The sequence below is a fragment of the Echiichthys vipera genome (assembly GCF_963691815.1).
Source record: "Echiichthys vipera genome assembly, chromosome: 16".
In the NCBI taxonomy this organism is placed as follows: Eukaryota; Metazoa; Chordata; class Actinopteri; order Perciformes; family Trachinidae; genus Echiichthys; species Echiichthys vipera.
Genome location: NC_139841.1, coordinates 15,995,029 through 16,013,577, shown reverse-complemented (window position 1 = coordinate 16,013,577; position 18,549 = coordinate 15,995,029). Strand labels below are relative to the sequence as shown.

The 18,549-nt window shown below is 40.8% G+C and overlaps 1 protein-coding gene across 1 annotated transcript in view; it reads right to left on the bottom strand.

The window, feature by feature from the left end:
* Positions 1 to 548: 548 nt before the first annotated feature.
* Positions 549 to 18,549, bottom strand: part of nnt (nicotinamide nucleotide transhydrogenase) — a 30,349-nt gene continuing 12,348 nt past the window's right edge. Inside the window, exons 12-22 of the mRNA XM_083929211.1 lie at positions 14,317 to 14,427; positions 11,963 to 12,108; positions 11,631 to 11,826; positions 10,763 to 10,996; positions 9,268 to 9,428; positions 7,871 to 8,050; positions 7,399 to 7,558; positions 5,097 to 5,178; positions 3,169 to 3,287; positions 1,794 to 1,909; positions 549 to 750 (exon numbers count right to left, since the gene is read on the bottom strand). Of these exons, the coding sequence (XP_083785337.1) occupies positions 610 to 750; positions 1,794 to 1,909; positions 3,169 to 3,287; positions 5,097 to 5,178; positions 7,399 to 7,558; positions 7,871 to 8,050; positions 9,268 to 9,428; positions 10,763 to 10,996; positions 11,631 to 11,826; positions 11,963 to 12,108; positions 14,317 to 14,427 (1,646 nt within the window). The 3' untranslated portion in view covers positions 549 to 609. The remainder of the gene's footprint in view (positions 751 to 1,793; positions 1,910 to 3,168; positions 3,288 to 5,096; positions 5,179 to 7,398; positions 7,559 to 7,870; positions 8,051 to 9,267; positions 9,429 to 10,762; positions 10,997 to 11,630; positions 11,827 to 11,962; positions 12,109 to 14,316; positions 14,428 to 18,549) is intronic.

Here is an 18,549-nt window from a genome sequence, read left to right as displayed (position 1 = left end):
GCACTATTCTGCTTTTTTTCTTTTTGCCTGTACAGGAAAGGAAGGTGCGACATTAGCATTTGAGCAAATTGATCTATCAAAGGGAACACCAAAATACCTTACAATATGAAAAGGAAACGGGAGAAAACGTGGCAGAAAACTCTTAACCGTGTTGAAAAACATGAGCGCTTACAGCCATTCTCTCATACCTCTTTCCCTTAAGTTTTACCTTCATATATCTGTTTTTGCATCTACATGTCTGATTGTTATACATTAATATAGGCACCTGCAATGACGATGACACTGCCAGTTGCTCCCTAGATTACACAGCCTACATGCAACTTGCTAATTTACCCTTCCTGTAATATCTAGAAATAAAATAAGTGCCTGTAAATCTGTATCTTTGCACATTACTACAGTGGGAGCACTAATAGAAAAACATTGTTCCAAGTTTTCTCTTATTCGTAGATGATAGGTAGGGTGTGCCGAAATCATCTTTGCTCAATTGGCTGAGTTGCAATCAGACAAAGATTATCTTAATGTGGAGATTTTTTTTGGGGGGGGGGGGGGACTGACTCATTGTCTTCGACCTTCCTCGCTCCATTACTGGAGGTGCCTGCCTTACTGGCTCTAGGACTCGCGGACCTTGGCTTGGAGTGCATCACAAGTCTTCTTGGCGTCGCCTAGCAACATTGCAGTGTTGGGCTTGTAGAAGATGGGGTTGTCAACAGCTGCGTATCCCACACCGAGAGAACGTTTCATCACAACAACCTAGAGCAGGGAGGAGATACAGTCACAAACACATGCCCACGCAGATACACACCCGCTAAAATTGGATGCTCAGATACTGAAGAAGAAGCTTTTAAAAACATTTTTTTAGGATATGCAATTTCTGTTTCAAACTATGCCAAGTTTTCTAAATAAAACCAGATATTTCCACCTCATCCCAGCCCTTCTCTCCTCCTCAACGACCTCTGTATTGATTTTGAAAGTGGAAACCTCGTAGTAATTAAGACTATAGTTAAAATAACCTCATGTTACGTGTTAGACAGTGACTTATTATTATTACTTTTAAATTTGACTCAGCAAAAGTAAAAAAGAAGTGTATGTAAAAGTAGTTTATGTCATGAATCATGCATGCATAACTGGGCACTTATGACTGACTACTTAAAAGCATTTGTGTGATTTTTATCTGTGCACCTGTATGTGTGTCTCTGTGTGCATCCATGAGAGTGTGTGTGGTTAGGTAGAATGTCCTCTTTGATTTCCCCGGGGAAAAGTGTATGGAAACAAGTGGGAGCGCTGTGTATAAATCCCAGATTTCGGAGCGGTGCCAGTGGGATGCTCCGAATGTCGTCATTCCACAGCGACACAGTCACCACTAATGGGATCAGGATGGGACTGCACCTGGAAATGTAACAGTCTGTGTCTATGTATGTGAGTCTGAGCGCCTGTGTGTGTGTGTGTGTGTGTGTGTGTGTGTGTGTGTGTGTGTGTGTGTGTGTGTGTGTGTGTGTGTGTGTGTGTGTGTGTGTGTGTGTGTGTGTGTGTGTGTGTGTGTGTGTGTGTGTGTGTGTGTGTGTGTGTGTGTGTGTGTGTGTGTGTGTGTGTGTGTGTGTGTGTGTGTGTGTGTGTGTGTGCGCGCGCGCGTCCGTGTATCTTCAAATGGAGGCCCCACTACGGGTCTGGCCTCCTACATTCAGTTGTGGTGATAAAAAGTCCAGTCCAGTTGTTGTAAAATCTTACATTCCTCTTTATCTTTTTGGGCTTCAGGACAACCTCATTATCACACATGAATGTACCAGATGGCTCACCTGCTTAGACTTCCAGACCTCCAGCACGGGCATACCAGCAATGATAGAGTTGGGATCTTCCTGGGAGGCCGAGTTTACCGTGTCATTGGCGCCAATCACCAGGACCAGGTCAGTTTCTGATTGGACACCCAACAAACTCAAATCAGAAGACACATCTCCTCATCATTTTCCTTTTACCTCATGTTTACTGGATTTATTTGTCTTGGCCTTTGACTTCATGACATTATACCTAATCCAAACTTTTGCGTATTTCAGTTACCAAGTCGTATTGCTGTAGTCTTGCTGTCACTTTGAGGTGGTTGCCAGGTAACCTGCAGAGACTCGGCAAGAAATATTTCCACCAGCTTACCTCCCATAATACCGCAACTTGTCATTTTTGATTTGTGTATAGATTAAACCAACAACATAACATTTTGATTAGTGAGCTTTAAGGTGCTGGTAAGGAGATTGTTATTTTTTATTTGGATTGTGGTGATAGTCTTTTCCCTGGCCTCCAGTCTTCACAGTGAGCCAACTGTCTGCTGGCTCTAGCTTCGTATTCAGCATACAAACATGAGAGTGGTAGCAATCTTCTCATCTCACTTTCGGCAAGAAAGCTAATAAGTCTATTTCCTCAAGAATTTAATTACAACTCCATATTTGCAATCGCCAACTGCCTTCTCTGACAACTCTCTAAAAATCTGCAGCAAAATCCAGTGTTATGCATGAAAGTACCAGACGAGCACCGTTTGGGACTTGTGAATGTCAGCGTCCTTCAGTCTCTCAGGATTAACCACAACTGGCATGCTGGGGGGTTGTAGCGTATTCACCCGATTGATATGCGTTTCCCCCTACATAAACCCGAAGTAAACCATATCCCCTACCCTAACTATGAAAGAGGGTGCTACGCATTTTTACAGGAGGGAAAATCAACCATGGTTTTGCAAGTGTAACAGGCAATTCAGACACAGCTGCCGGTACTGCTGGAGCAAGTTCATATGAATATTTGAAGTACAAATCAGTACAGATTCCAACAGAAAAAAATAAAAATCACACATTTTTATGCAAATTATGCCTGCAGGGTTTGAAAAGCCACATCATCAACAGATTTGAAACAACAGTTGAGGCATCTAGAGGGAGGTTCTACTGAAAAAGAACAGCTCTGAGCAACTCATTTCAAGAAAAATGGAAGAAATGAACATGAACTTGTTCATTTTTTGGGACTGTGAACTTTCAAAAACTCAAAATTGTGAACTATGAACAACTAGTTAATTTGAGCCTGTGTTAACTTAACTAGCTTGTGTGAAATTCCATAGCACTGGCAAAGTCAGACATGTTGGGTGACAATTATCCTGGTTGTATAAGTTAAGCAGTATGTAAATGTAGTGGATCTTACCAGGGAAGTCTTCATTAATCTCCTCCATTTCCAGCACAATATCATACGGGACACCAGCTTCGGCCAAGAGCACATTGAGCTGACCAGGCATACGGCCGGCAACAGGGTGAATACCAAACCTTTGAAAACAAAATCAAATGAGTACTTTAACACTGTCCGTCCTCTATAGTCTTGGTTATTAACCACCATTAAGTAAAACCTGACATTCCTAAATCAGGGAGAGGGGAGATCGGATCAAAAGAAATAGAGTTGGGCAGAGAAACGCACATTAAAATGGAGATTTTGGACAAGTGGGGTTGAGATTAATTATAGTCTGGTTACACACACTTCCCACTGCAATCCTCCACTATATAGCATATTATGAGTGTGGGACTGGCTTTACACAGCTCTCAAACTCAATTAGCCATGCCATGTAATCAGAGTAGGAAATTAACACCAGCCTACTGAATTCTGGTGGCTGGCTCTGTCTGACCCACCACCATTTGTAGATTTATTTTGTATTTGTTCTGCGAATTAGGGTGGATTCAGAGTGCAGACGGCTTGCCGGTTCTGGGATCTATTAGTAACTGTGGCTGCCGATTGAAAAAGTCATTTTCTGCCCTTCATGTAATTCCATATAATCTACATGCATTAGAGGACAGACGAAAGATGTAAAAGGCTTTGGTCTTAGAGAGGGAAGCGGAAGCGTGTTGTCTAGGGTATGAGGAAGAGGAATAAAACTATATATAGTTCATTCAGACTGAGGAAGAGGATTACACAGGCATATACGAGGAGTAAGAAGACAAGTGACGAATCAAGAGAATGCATTAGAATACAGAACAGAGAAAAACAGAAAGAGTAAGAGATCAGGGTGACTTTATTTCTGACCACCCACTTTCCTTTAATCATGTACAAATGCTCTAAGTAGCAGCAGCTGCAACAGCCAGGATCAAACGACTGAGGCAGGACAATTACCCAAGCTTCCGCTGTACCTTGTCCTTCCTCTCCTCTCTTTCGTGTTTCCTTTTTCTCATTCTTTCTTCGCACACAGGTCTCTTCCTATCTGTCCTGTCCCAACCTTCTTGTCATCAAGCCTAAAACCACAACTCTTCTGTTCTTCATGGCTTAGTTTGGGTACTACTGTCTGTGACTTAATGTCCTTTTATTTGAATCTACATGTACATCCATACTGTTTCTATCTATCAAAGTAATATCCCTCCGTAAAAATGACAGTCGACTTTTTATGTCACATAGCTTGCCTGAGATACCCTACTTACTGTAGTTTCAATTCATTCAATGTACATTTGATGTCAAGTTCCCACTACAAGACTTTCAAAGTTGTCAGTTTGCTGTACTCTTCAAACCACAGTACACATCTTGCCGTCTATTGTCTGGGGACTTAAAGTTGTACAACTTGCACAGACTGGCGATATTGCTGCGGATGGGTTTACAGTTGAAAGCACTGTGTGTTCGAAACAGACACTCAAGGATGCTTTGTGGGTCTGTATCAAACCCCAAGGGCTGTGACAATGCAGCCAGCAGCAGCGGCTTCTCCACCAGCCGGAAGTTGAGCTTTTCCCCGCTGCTTCACCTGTCCACGGGGCGGCAGTATCCGTCTGCGGCTGCACATACAATAACGTTCCTATCATTAAGGGCGACCCCCCCTACCCCTGGTTTCCACCTAAGCCTGTGTCTTGCCCTCTCATTCGCTCTTGGAATCCCTGAGAGCTCCAGATATTTAGCCTGCCAGATTTCTGGAGCGTGTCTGCGATGCAACGGCGAGCTGCTAGCAACGGCGAGCTGCTAGCCTCGCCGACCCTGACTCGCCTCAGATCTGGGGCTTTTATCTGTGGAGCTCCAAAAGCTGTAGGCGAGCAGAAAATCAGGCCTAAAGACGTGTAGTGGGCACTTGGCATTAGGAAGATGAGTTAGTGTAATAATGTCTTTACCTGACATCCTTGCCAGCATCTATAAGCATCTTCACCAACTCAGCGATGGGGTACTGGGCCTTTGCAGCGCAGAGTCCGTAACCTGTAAGAGAGTTTAAAACAACAGGTAAGAATGACTTCATGTGGCAAAAGAGTACTTTTCAAATATTTTTTTATTTGAAATAACCATTAACCAACTGTAATATTTTAAACCATGCATTTAATATTAAACATTCAGATTACATATGATGTGTAATAAATCATGTTACTTGTCTTTTAGTAGAGATCTGGCAATGAATTCTATACACAGTGTGTGTTTTTCTCCAAGCCTGAGACTTCTTTCACGTTTAATATTGCTGGTGTGTGGGACTTGATTTTTATCACGGCGTCACACACACACAAACACACGTCAAACGGTCCAGTGGTGTTTACTAGCCTTGTCACAACAACACGTCAAACTGTCTTGTTGCATCACACCAGTCAAAATGACAAGGTATCACATTCAGCATAGAGAAAGGAGAGGGCAAAACACTATAAGAAACATGGTTGACTCAGCTCAACTATTTAATGGTTTTCTTTTTATTCTCTAAATCACAGTTCTGTCATTCCTTGTGCTTCCAATATTCTCTCTGGAGTTTCTCCTATGAGAAAAACAAGTGGACGCAGGCCATGCGGCGATGGGCTAGACAGGCCAGGAAAACACTTATGGTTATCAGGCAGAGTCTTAACCGTTTCCACAGATGTCAATCAGGCAAAGTGACTGTGACGGCTCCAATTAGGGAGACTTGGTAAAAATGGAAACAAGGAGGCTGACTTAAAGCCGGCACTGGCTAACAATACTAGTCTGACTGCTCACTACAAGGGTAGAGAGAAGAATATGTGTTCGAAGCTAACGCCATTAGCAAAAATGTACGTATTATGTACATCGGCTAACTCAATTATATTTTAATAGATATATTTGGTAGGTCATTTATTTTATAGATGTTTGCACAACAGCAGATTAGTTTTGCACCAACGATTCATACAAACGTGGAACCTGTAGAGAGAAATATTTCTATACTGACTGGGTATCTTTTATAAAATGACCTTGAGTGGTTCTGTTATACGTTTCTACTTATTCTATCGGCTGGTTTATGTTTTGCTTTAATCCTCCAAAGACGTGTCTGGCATTTTATTATTTGTCTCGACTCGGTGTGGTATTGTTTGTAGAACGTTTGAGAAAAGGCTGAGAAAAAAAAAGAAACTTTTTCATTTCCGCTCTCTCATTTTTCCCCACTCTTTCCAACTAAAAATATCTTCGGCCTGTTTCTGGTTTCAGCTGTCAGAAGCGTTCCTTTTTGTCTTCTATTGGTCTCAAAAAAGTAAGAAAAAAAAAAAAGACGGTTTATTGGATGCTGCTACATGGATCACTTCTTTTCCACTTTTATTCTCTTCTCAACCATGTGACCACTTTAATTCTTGTAAATTGCAGAGGTTTCCTCTGAAGAGTTAGTTTTTTTGTATATAGACACTCAGCACTGGGACTGGAATCGCCAATTTGCAGGCTGGATGCCTTTAGTCTATGTTTACATGTACCCACATGAGTAAAACAACTCTTTGGAAACTGAACAGTCTGGCGAGAGGACTGAAATGTCACCGGGCCAAAAAATGATGGTTTAGGGACAGCAGCACCAAGGACCATTGCTCTAGGGGGAGGTTCAGACCCTCATTTACAGTCAAATATTGAAAACATGTGAAAGGAAGAAAAAAAACCATGTACCTGGAACAAAGGTTGAACCCTTCCAACTCTAACCCTGAAAAAGGAACTAGAAGCCAATTTTGAACGTAGTATTTGAATTGTCAACATAAACCCAGCATACCCTCATTCCATCTCATTTTCCCTTGACCTTGCACATATATGCTGCACTGTAGAATGTCTATTTACCTGGTACTGACGACCACACAGAAATCCAAGAGTGTGTGTGTGTGTGTGTGTGTGTGTGTGTGTGTGTGTGGCCACTCTACCATGACTTGTCAATTAGCCTAGCAAAATGGTGATGTAACATGGGTCAAGAAAAGGTTAAATAAACAGAACACACACTTCGCTTATGCTGAAAAAAAAAAGTGACTGGAAAGGCAAAGTACCATGTTTTTCCACTCGCACACAAGACCTCTGAAGTGTGTGCCGAAAGGGTGTGTGTGTGTGTGTGTGTGTGTGTGTGTGTGTGTGTGTGTGTGTGTGTGTGTGTGTGTGTGTGTGTGTGTGTGTGTGTGTGTGTGTGTGTGTGTGTGTGTGTGTGTGTGTGTGTGCATTTGTATTTATGTGTGTGTGTGTGTGTGTTACCTGGAGTGATGATTATGCTCTGGGCGTCTTTAATCATCTCAACAGTCTGATCCACGTTAACCTCTGTGTGTGTCCCTGTGATCTCCATGGGCTTTCCTGTACCGGTGGAAGACGTGCCGTAGCCTCCCAAGATTACATTAGCCAGTGAACGGTTCATGGCCTGAGAGGGGGGAAAACTTATTTTGTATTTTCTTTTTCTTTTTTTACCTTTTGCTTTCACTTCAATAACTGTTCAACAAAATACAGCAATATGTGGAATTTTGAAAGGGAAAATTCCTGACAAAAAAACCCCAACACATTTTTATTCAGAACGGGGACTCTACTGTGGTAAAGTTAGAGTCCCTCCTGGTGGACAGGAGAGGAACAACTGATAAACACATCTATTGCAACAACAGTGATGCTGAGACTCAAGGGAGCAGCACTACAATGTCAGTCTTTTTTTTTGTTGTTCTTAACACTGTGCTCCACTCACCACACACATAATATATGACAGAATGGCTCCAGACGACCCGATGAGAGCCCCGACGATGGTCAGCAGGTTGTTATTGAGCAGGAAGCCCTCAGCGCACAGGGCCCAGCCTGAGTAACTGTTCAGTACGGTGATCACCACCGGCATGTCAGCGCCTCCAATAGCAGCTGTCAAGGTTACACCCTAAAAAGGAGAGAAGAAGAAAATACCAGGGGTTTCATCTAATGCTGTAATCAGATTAGCTGTGAAAACTATAAAAGAAGAAAAGTGATCGCTAAGGGAGAAAAGAACCACAATTTCTCTTCCACATGACGGGAAAACAGACTTTCCAGCTTCACTTATATTTTTCACAATTAAATCCACTTGTTCTCTGTCCTGCCACCATCTGTGCATCTCCGCATTCTTATTCAACGTGCACAGGTGAACATCATAGATTATTCTTAACTTACAATAGAAGAAACATTATACCATCCTTTAGAGGCTGATTTTAAACTAATACATGTATCACTGAAACTGAAAAATTATCCATCTGACTTCTACAGGGAACCACTAGCCATTTTTTATGGGACTGACTCCAGCTGCTAATTTTGCCACCAACGCATGTAAATATGGAAAGCAAGCAACACGTCACTGTGCATACACTTATTTTTTTTCCCTTTTTACAGTAGTTACATTAATGTGTGCTCTCCGCCCCTGCCTGCTCTGCATGGATTCACCAGATTATGATCTTTTTTCACGTACCAAATGCCTATCAAAACTACAGTATCTCTAAAGACTGTTTGATTTACATTGATTTATGTTTTATCTTTTGATAACAGTAAACACTCATAGGATACTATTGTGCACCCACAGTTCTAATATGTCACATTTTCAGCTTAAATGTCCTTGAAATTAGTTTTTTTTAAAAGCTCTGCAGAGCTTTCAGTTACAATTACCAACTGAACTAAAATGTCCTTAATAACTAAACGATGAATAAACTCTCCAGATGTAAAAAGTAGCTTGACTTGCTGTATATTCTTAAACTCACGTAAGAGGTTGACCAGCCACTGACTTATTAGAACTACAAAGGACAAAATATCTATATTATAGTGCTGACCATGCACATCTTTGTTTGGCAGCTTTACAAAGGCAACATTTAATGTTAGACTGTTACTATTACCTGTGCAAGGGGCCTCTTATTTAGGTTTTTTTTGTAAATCACTTTTGCTACTTATTCCTTTACATATTACATTACATTCCTGGTGTATATTGAAGTCTTTTAAAAGCATTCTTACATTTTCTTTCTCTCAGCACAGAAGAAAATTCCCATCTGCAATTTTTAAGTGCAGATTTTACTATTGACAGAGTGCAAAAAACAGACCCTAGAAACACACTAACACACACACACACACACATCCTACCATGACAGCGGAGAGAGCAGAGACAGACCCCAGACAGGTGAGGCCTGTGGTGTAGCTGGGATCCAGCATGTATGGAATCATCCCACCAATACTGCCCGCCATAAGAGTGCCATTAAGAGCATGACGAGCAGGGAGCATCAGGGGAGCGCTGTTCAGAATACCTGCACAGAGAAAAGATTCAATAGAGACATTTAAAACACACCACTAATTATTGCACATATAAACATACTTGTATTTACGTATCAATCAGCTGTGAACAGCGGAAACAGAACTTGTATAGTGTTAGATCAACCTTCAGCAAGCCACAACCTGAGACTAGTCATTAGCGGAATGTCATGTTCATGCATAATTTGTCCTCATGAAACACTTGCAGTCAACATGGAAATTACAGTGTGGCTGCTAAGACTGGAGCCAGCACATGAACCTGATGAACTCATTTTTCCCCCCTCTTTTTTCCCCCCTTCACAGCAGGCAGCAGTGGGTGTGAAGCATCAGACCTTCTCTTGTTGATAACTACGGTGCTGCCAAGCTGACATAAAATATATGCTATTAAACCTGTTTTGAGTTAAGCTTATTCACACCAATAAACACAACATGTTCATTTTATAACCCCTAAATATTAGAGTGCAATACTAAGCTCAGCTAACTGGCGATTATGGACTAGACAAAGAATTAAAATGTTTACAATTACTCAGGTAATAAAAGAACTGAGCAGTTGTATATAAAATGGAATAAAATAAAACTGTTTTAAATCATTTCTAAAAACAGTAACAAAGACAACAAGAGAGATAGACATTTTTGGAGCCAATTTAAAAGGTCTTTCAATGTGAATCATGTAAAATAACTCCTTTAAAATACCAAATATATATATATATATATATATATATATATATATATGTGTGTGTGTTTGGTGTCAAATACCACACGCACGCACGCGTGCATGCTCAATATGCAGTTAAGGACTTTTCTCTGTCTACCTATCAATGTGATGACTTTATAAAACCTTAACATCGTCAATGCAAGTGCTGTTCCCGCATTAGCATTCTGGAAGGGTAAATGTTTGCCCTGCAGGAAACAAGGCCTAAATAAAGAATTCCAATATGTTATTTCCATGGCCTCAGAAAGTTTGATCAATATTTGTGAACATGAGCGACTCTCTCTCAGAACCAGAAACCAGAGTCTCAAACTTGGGATGTCATCAAGTATAAAGTCTAGAGCTGCTCCATAAACAATGACTGTTTTCTATTTTTAATACACAAATGAGCTTTATTCTATTGTTGTGTTCACAGTTCTGAAAGAGAAAATGTGCTCTTAGTGTCATCTTTAAGTCTGTCGCAATTCATTTTCTTTGGAGCAGTTCCAGACTATCATTTATACAAATTGTTCATGTTTACTGATATTTTTGGACTGTCTTTGACAAAAGGAATAACATGTATGAATTTTGAAAATGGGACGAGTTCCCCTTTAAGGATATATACGACTGTGCCTCTCTCACCTTGCAGTTTGCCGTATGCCACCAAAGAGCCACTGAAAGTGACTCCGCCGATGAAGGTGCCGAGGTAGGCGACGATCTTGGTAAGGTTGGCTGCAGGGTCTGTGGCGAAGTGGGGGTACTCGATCATGTATTCGGCGACACAGGTCAACACGGCGGCCATCCCCACCAAGCTGTGAAAGGCAGCAACCAGCTGGGGCAGGTCAGTGATCTGGATCTTCCTTGCGATGGCCAGACCTAAAGGGGGGAGGGAGGGAGAGAGATGGATGGATGGATTACAAATAAAGAAAGTGTAGTGGCCACACACATACACTAATAACATGTAAATCACAAGCAGGCGCATACACGCGTGTGCATACTCGCACGCACGCACGCACGCACGCATGCACGACTGCTGGGAAGTGGGTCCATCTGAGGAGCCAGGTGTTGCTCATGAGGCCTGTTTGGGAAATTGCAGAAAGCCTTACAATATGTTCCTGTACCTGAAAACAAGCATTGTCAGGCTAGTTTAGTTCCCGCTTTCCGCTTTCTTACTGGAACAATTAGCATTTGAATGATCAGTTTGTCCTAAATGAGCGAGACAAAGTGAGTAATGCATGCTGCTGACCATTTGGACAGACCTCCTGAGTCTGGCAGGGAGTTAGTCATGTTGTGTTTGATGCAAACATCACAGAGATGTCTCTGCACTCAGCACACCCACTGCTTAATTGGGCCAAGTTTGGAATACATGCACATACACACACATACAGACAATAAAAAAAACAATGTCTGCTAACATCTGCTACAACACAATTTTGCAAGCATTGCATTCGTCTGCCTTTGACTGCTTGTAAGTCTGCCTTCTCTTTCTCATAAGTAAACACAGACTCACCACTAGTGCCACCTATCGCCATGGCTGCACTCATTTGTGCAAGGAGCTCCGGACTCGGTTTGAGGGCACCCAGAGTGGCAACGATCCCGCCTGCAACTCCCATCATACCCAAAGCGTTACCCAGACGGGCTGTGCTCTGGTGGGAAAGGCCGGCCAGAGCACCAACACAGCACAGACCGGAGCCCAAGTATATCATCTGGTGCGAGACAGAAAACAGAATAAGATTAAATACAGGGTTTGAGGGACCACAGGATGAGAAAAAGGCCAAATGATTTGCTTGGGGGTGCTGTACTACATCTGGGAAAACACATGGCTTAAACATTCTCTCGCACCTGTTCAATGTTGTATCCAGACTGCAGAGCAGCAGCGTAGCCACCGATAAAGACACCACCAGGAAGCAGATAAAGGTAGTTATGCTCTGGAGGATCAGTTGGACGCTTGAACATGTCCAACATCTTCTTAGTCACCAGGAAACCACCTGGGTGAGATAATTAATACACCTGTATTTACACACGCAATCAGGTTTAAGAGCTGCTTTACAGGAAATATATATAGAAAAAGCAATATAGAAAAAAACTCTAAAGATAAAAAAAAGTGAGAGATTGCAAAAAAGAGAGTAAGAGCAACTGGGGCAGGGAAGTTAAGACAGGGAGTCAAGGCACCTGAAATACATGAAAAACATCTATTTTTAGACAACAGGTGTTTCAAGGCCAATAGCTAAAAACAGTTGCCAAGCCCAATAACCAATGTTAGGAATTTAATGAGTCTACTTTATGTCAGTGTAAATATTTCAAGTAGAAAACCTCAATAGTGTCAAATTGGGACCAGACAGTGTCTCACTGCTTTACAGGAAAAGAGATCACATTACCGTGTGTATGTCTCCCTTTTTCCCCCCCTGGCCTGAGTGTAGCGACAAGCACACACATGCACCCATACATATATAAAGAGGGTGAACCAGAGGTAAGCACCCGTTTCTTACAAGTTCATGTAATTTTAGTGGTAGACTGTCCTAGTTAAAACATGTAACATAATCTGACTAATATTATTGCTAACCATTCTGAGTCAATATATTAATGTGGAGGAATGTTCATGTTTTATAACAATGTAAAGCCAGAACCCACTCCTGATGACTTTGGGTCATTTTGTTTTTCATACCCATAATGGATCTGCTGGCGCTATATTTAGAAACCTTGCATGCTAGCAGCTCTGAAAAGCTCTACTGCGCACAGTAGCACTATCATAGTTCAGTGTTTTAGCAGGCTAACATAAGCTTATTAGCACTAATAAGTTTTGAGGTGAAGGGAATGCCAGTAGTTTTGCACATATTTGGCTGGACAAGTATTTGACGATGCAGAGATTCGTTCGTTGGATAGGTATTCGGGTTTCCGTTTTTTTTTTTTTATCAGTACTGTAGACTAACCAAATCAATCAAAATGAATTAAACAGCAAGACACTTGTTGCTGCAGTGTTGACTCAGCAGCAAAATATTTGTTTCTTGACTAAATGTAAGGTCAAGTGATTCCAGTATGTATTAGGGCAATTTTTAAGGTGAATCACAGTTATTTTGGCAATAATACATTGTGATTAAAAGCTCAAAGTGTGCCTAAAATCACAATTAGTCATCTGTTTTGTGCGGTCAATGTAATTTCATTTTAAGCCACTTATAAATTAAAGCTATTAATAGGATTTAGCTCAATAAGTGTAATGAGTGGTCTGGTACAATAATAGGAAAATGAGGAATGTGATAGCAGACACTGACTTTTGGATTTTGAAAAATGGAACCTATTTAGCACCAGATATTCAGCAGACGCAGGTGTTTTCCGTGCATTCCCACCTCTTACGGCTGCAGAGAAACACAGAACAAGAAGCTACGAGCAAGGGCCCTGTTCCTCCAAAACAGACTAAAATATTTCAAGGTCTGTTTTAGTAGAGCTAAATTTCACCATTGTGTTTCGTCCCTTTCCATGGAATGTTTTTTTTTCTGTTCCCGGGAGTTTATGGGCAATGTGGTGAACCACTAAGAAATGTGCGTGTGGAAATGAACCCATGTAGAAGATCAAAAATGAAACTAGGTATGTCTATAAAGGCTGTGGTATTTTAGCATGCTTTCGTTAAGGGAAATCTAAAAGACTAATGGGTGGTTTGAAGAGTAATGCCACAGAGCCTAGAGGGCCCGGGATTAGTGGCGGGATTCACGGTCTTGCCTCGAACTTTAAAATCTTGTGGTGCCCTGCATCTCGCACACATAAAACTGAGAGAAGCTTCAGTGTATTTTAACAAACAGGCTGAACCGATCCATCATGCATGTCAACCAGTCTCCCCTGGTGTCTAGCTCTGAGCTAACAGGAGAAATTAAAACAAATTCATGGCTCGGCCCTGGAGGTACGCTCCGTTTCCCAGGACTATTAGAGAGTGATGAGTATTATAATGACTCCAGGAACACTTCATCATTATAATGGGTAATTATTAAGGGGAATAGCAGAGATGAATGTGTGTGGTCCGAGCCAGAGACACTCATGTGAGCAGGTGGGTAGAGAGGGCAGCTGCGAAACTTGGTTCAAAAGCATGTTATTGTACAATCAACATAAAACATTTCAATCTTCGGCCTGAGTTGATACTTTATTGGCTAAAGGTTGCTGTAACTGGCAGGGATCACCGAGAGGGTGTCTATATGTGGGTGACTCACCAGCAATGTTGACCGAGGATATGAAGGCAGCCAGCACAGCCAGTGTCTCAGCAGTAGTTGTTGGGGTGTAGGCGCCTCCCATCAGGGACAGACCACCCACAGCAGTCAGACCTGCAGAACAAGGACATTTTAGTATTCCTGAACCTCCTCTTTGATAGTTTATTATTATACAAGACATTGAAACCTTCGGTGAAGATGCTACAAAAACAATAAAAAGGTTCCGCATTGTAAAAAGTGAAATTTCCATGTCTTTTTTTTTTTTTCCTCATTATGATACAGGTATGATCAGACAAAGTACAAGAAAGATGTGTTTTTCTACATTAAAGCATGTAAAGATGTTCTCGTAGAAACCTAAAATAAAAAACTGAAAATAAATGTATGCTATTAGTCCGTTAATGATAGTGTTTGTATATACCTGCATATATTATGAATAAATGTGCATGAGTGAGTGTGTGTGAGTTTGACTGATGCATTATTCTTATGGAACAGATGGGTGCTATGTTTGCGTCTTTTACTACTTTATGCCTACAAATGGATAGATTTGTACAAATTGTGTATATAACCTTGCCATAGCCACAATTTCCACAATTTGCATTCACTTGTAAATAATACAGTATATTGCATCTTTTATTTAAATGTTTTATATGTTTAAATATAAAAGAGCACAAACCAAAGAGAAAGCCTAATAATCAGTCATAAAAAAACTGATCTTAACATTTACAGACATTTTATAGTCGTCTTGTTAAGCTTAGAATACTCCGTCTGCTTCCCACATTGGAAAAGGTCAGAAATAGGAAGATTTAGAGATAAAAAGAGGAGGAGAAAGAAAGAGAGGGAGTGTGTTTACCAAAAGAGGCTCAGGAAACCTTGATAACATCAACCCTGTAATGACTTACAGGCAGTAAGATGCAACACACAGCACCCCGGGAGCCTGCATTCACACGGAATTGTGTTTGAGCACGATTTGCGCTGACTAGCAGGTAGAGAGTATGCGCATGTGCATGTTGGTGCTTGAAGTCTATAGTGTTGGTTTGAAATTTCAAATGAGACAAGTGCAAAGTTTGACCTTCTCTCACTTGTCTCCTTTTTTTTCTTCCCCTCCAACAAAGTCAACTTTATAATCCAGTGTGTATATCGGCTCCTAAACAAAGCAAGTTTCAAAAGCTGCCAGACATCATTTCACAACTTCTACTACGTAAATACTGGCCAATTTAAATTTTCCACTGCAACAAAAAAGAGACACAGACAGCACTAAACTCGCTACATTTGTTTGTGAGGAGCATATTAAAAATAAGGACATAATTTACATGAAGCTTTCGAAACATTTGTATTTTGGGTTCTTGCCACTGAATTTTCTGCGTAGGCTAATGATCAGCATGTTTTTGCTACATCCTTCAAGTTGGCTCCGATGCCAGGGTCTGTAAGGTTAACTCGTATGTGCATATCTACCCCTATACAGCTCATATCTGATCAGCAATCTCGTTCTGTATGCTTTCAAATACATATTTTGCAATGTTACCAAGCTGTCCCAGGAATCTCTTCATCTAAAATCATTAAAATATATTGAAAAGGTAGATGTTAACGACATACAACAAGGGTTCCCAGCCAGACCCACCCGGGGTTGTTGGATGGTTTCCTTTTCTTTTTTTTAAAGCAAATTTCTGTTTTCAATCTAACTAATGTCTGCAATTCAGTCTATGTTGATGTTGAAGCCTTAAAGCACTATGTATTTGGCCTCTGTGTGCAGTCAGTGCATCTCTGATTACTGAATATGGTGCTCACTTAAGCCTTTTAGTGTACATTCATGTATCCACTGCCAAAGAATGGTCCCTTAAAGCCTTGTCTTGCTAAATAATATGTAGTTTAGATTTACTGAAAAGGTTTGGGTAGATATGTGATTTGACTGAAGAAAAACAAAAAAAGGTTTTGTGGTTCAAATCCGAGTACTTTAATACTGTGTTTCTCTGATACTTGTAGTTACCTAAATGTTGATTAAATATGCATTTGACACACTGCCATCTCATCTGTAGCGTTCAAAATGAGGCACACTATTTTTCTGCAAGCTACTTGATCAAAAAAAAAAAGAAGAAGGTACAGTTACACCGAGATCAAAGGCAAGCCTGGCCACTACAACTAATAGATTAGCCAGAAAGAAAGCCAACAGGCATCAGTGGACACGCACACACCAACTATGACACGTACACACACATACACTGGGTGGGCCAATGTCCTGTAGGTCTGTCTCTGTGACAAACATCAGCCACCGGTCTACAGGCAGGGGTGTGACAGTGAATCTGCGCTCTCAAGTAGATTAAAGCATTTCTATCAGACACCCGATATAAAGATGTGTCTCAATGAGCTACTGCATATGAGACCAGTGTCTGAAGACTTTAGGATGACCCACCAGCAGAGTCACTACTGGTTGTAACTCTATAATCCCATGAATAGAATATAACTGTGCCTCACTAAATTCCAATAGGATTCCCTCATGTCTGTGAATGATTGTGTGTGTGCGTGTGCGTGTGTGTGTCTTTACAATGCCTGGCACAACAACAGAATTCTTTTGGTGTCAATGTTTCCATAACCAAAGTCAGTCAGTGGCAGAAAAAAAAGGTAATGTAATAAAGTAACGCCAAATATGAAAAGGAAAATACCTGAACAGGGAGGAGGAGAAGGAGGACAACAGATGCAGGATAGAGAGAGGGAAGAGAAGAATGTAAAACCTTTAAATGAACTTTCATTTATTTCATTTGCAGTTTTATATTCTTTTGATATTCAATGGTGAGCTCTCGAAAGATTAAATCTGACATACAAGATTGTGAACTTCAAGAAGACAGCGCAGAAAATTAAAAAAGCACAAACCCAAAGGTCAGTAAGATGGTGTGAAGATGTGAATGTGAAAAAAAGGGTAAAGGTGTCGGTAATAAAGTTTTAAAAAGGAAGTGAAAACTGTCTCTTAGTTGTTGCACTGCTGGCACCGCGACCGAGCTCTCATGTCCGGCTGTGAGCTCGAGTAAACGAGCAAAGGACTTCCCTGACCCTCAAAGATCCCCGACGTTGTGTTACTTCCTACCCCAGTGTGGGTCTTGAAAGTGATCAAAGCCACAAGAACACACACATGCACTTACCTCTCTAACCTCTTAACCCCACTGTGTTAAGCGGCAGCCGACAATAAGGACACAATCTTTAAAGTTTTTATTTGGACTCTGAAAAGCAACAGTGTGACTGCAGAGAGATCTGATGGACAGACATGTGAAATGTTTGATCTCTAGCTCTGTCTGTATGGTTTGGATATTTTATGCTGTGTGTTACATATTTTAATTATATTTTCTACTAGTGTGAATTTAATACTCAGGTGTTAGTGCCTACGAGGAAAATGATCTTCTATTGTGTTAATAATTCTTATTTATTCTCATCAAAGTTTGCAGTTAAAAGAAATACTTCAGCCTCAAAATGACCTTTTGTATATCATTTACTCAGAGTGTTGCCTTTAATTCCGATAAGAAAACTTTGTTTTGGTCGCATGCCTCCTCTGTAAATAAAAAAACAGTGAAAAGCCTTGATGTACTGAAGTAATAGGGGCCTATGTTTAACAACGGCAAAACTATATCGAAACATCTGTTTACAAACTCAAACACAACTTGCGCAAGTTTTTTCCCTTAAACATTACTACTTTAGCTACTTCTCCGCTGCTTGTCCAAGAAGCCTACCAAGCTGGAGACTATTTATGCAGTAGTGTTGTTAAAACTAAAAACATTTCGAAAATACATGCATTTAGGAAGTACTGAGCATACGACTAGAAAATGGAGACTTGGATCATAATGGAGGGGTTGTGTGAGAGTTTTTAGAAGGACGTTTGGATTTAGTTTTGCTGTTGTTAAATATGGACCCCTATTTCTGCAATGCATCAAGACTTTTCTCCTTTTTTTGATTCTTCACTGTGGAGGCACATGACATTTTCCTCAAGCATTCAAGGCAACTGTCAGTGAGGAATTTATAGTCAAATGGTCATTTTGAGGGTGAAGCCGTCCTTAAATTAATAGTCCAAATCTATATAAAGTCCTGCCCATGTATCCAGAAACAATCATACTGTGAGTGATCAAGATGAATATATGAAAGTTAAGCAAGCCCAAGAAGGGCAACTCCCAGTGCTGACGTATAAATACAAATTTATCATCCAATTTATTGCTTAATATGACACCTGCCTTATACTGAGAGGTGTTTGTAAAGAGA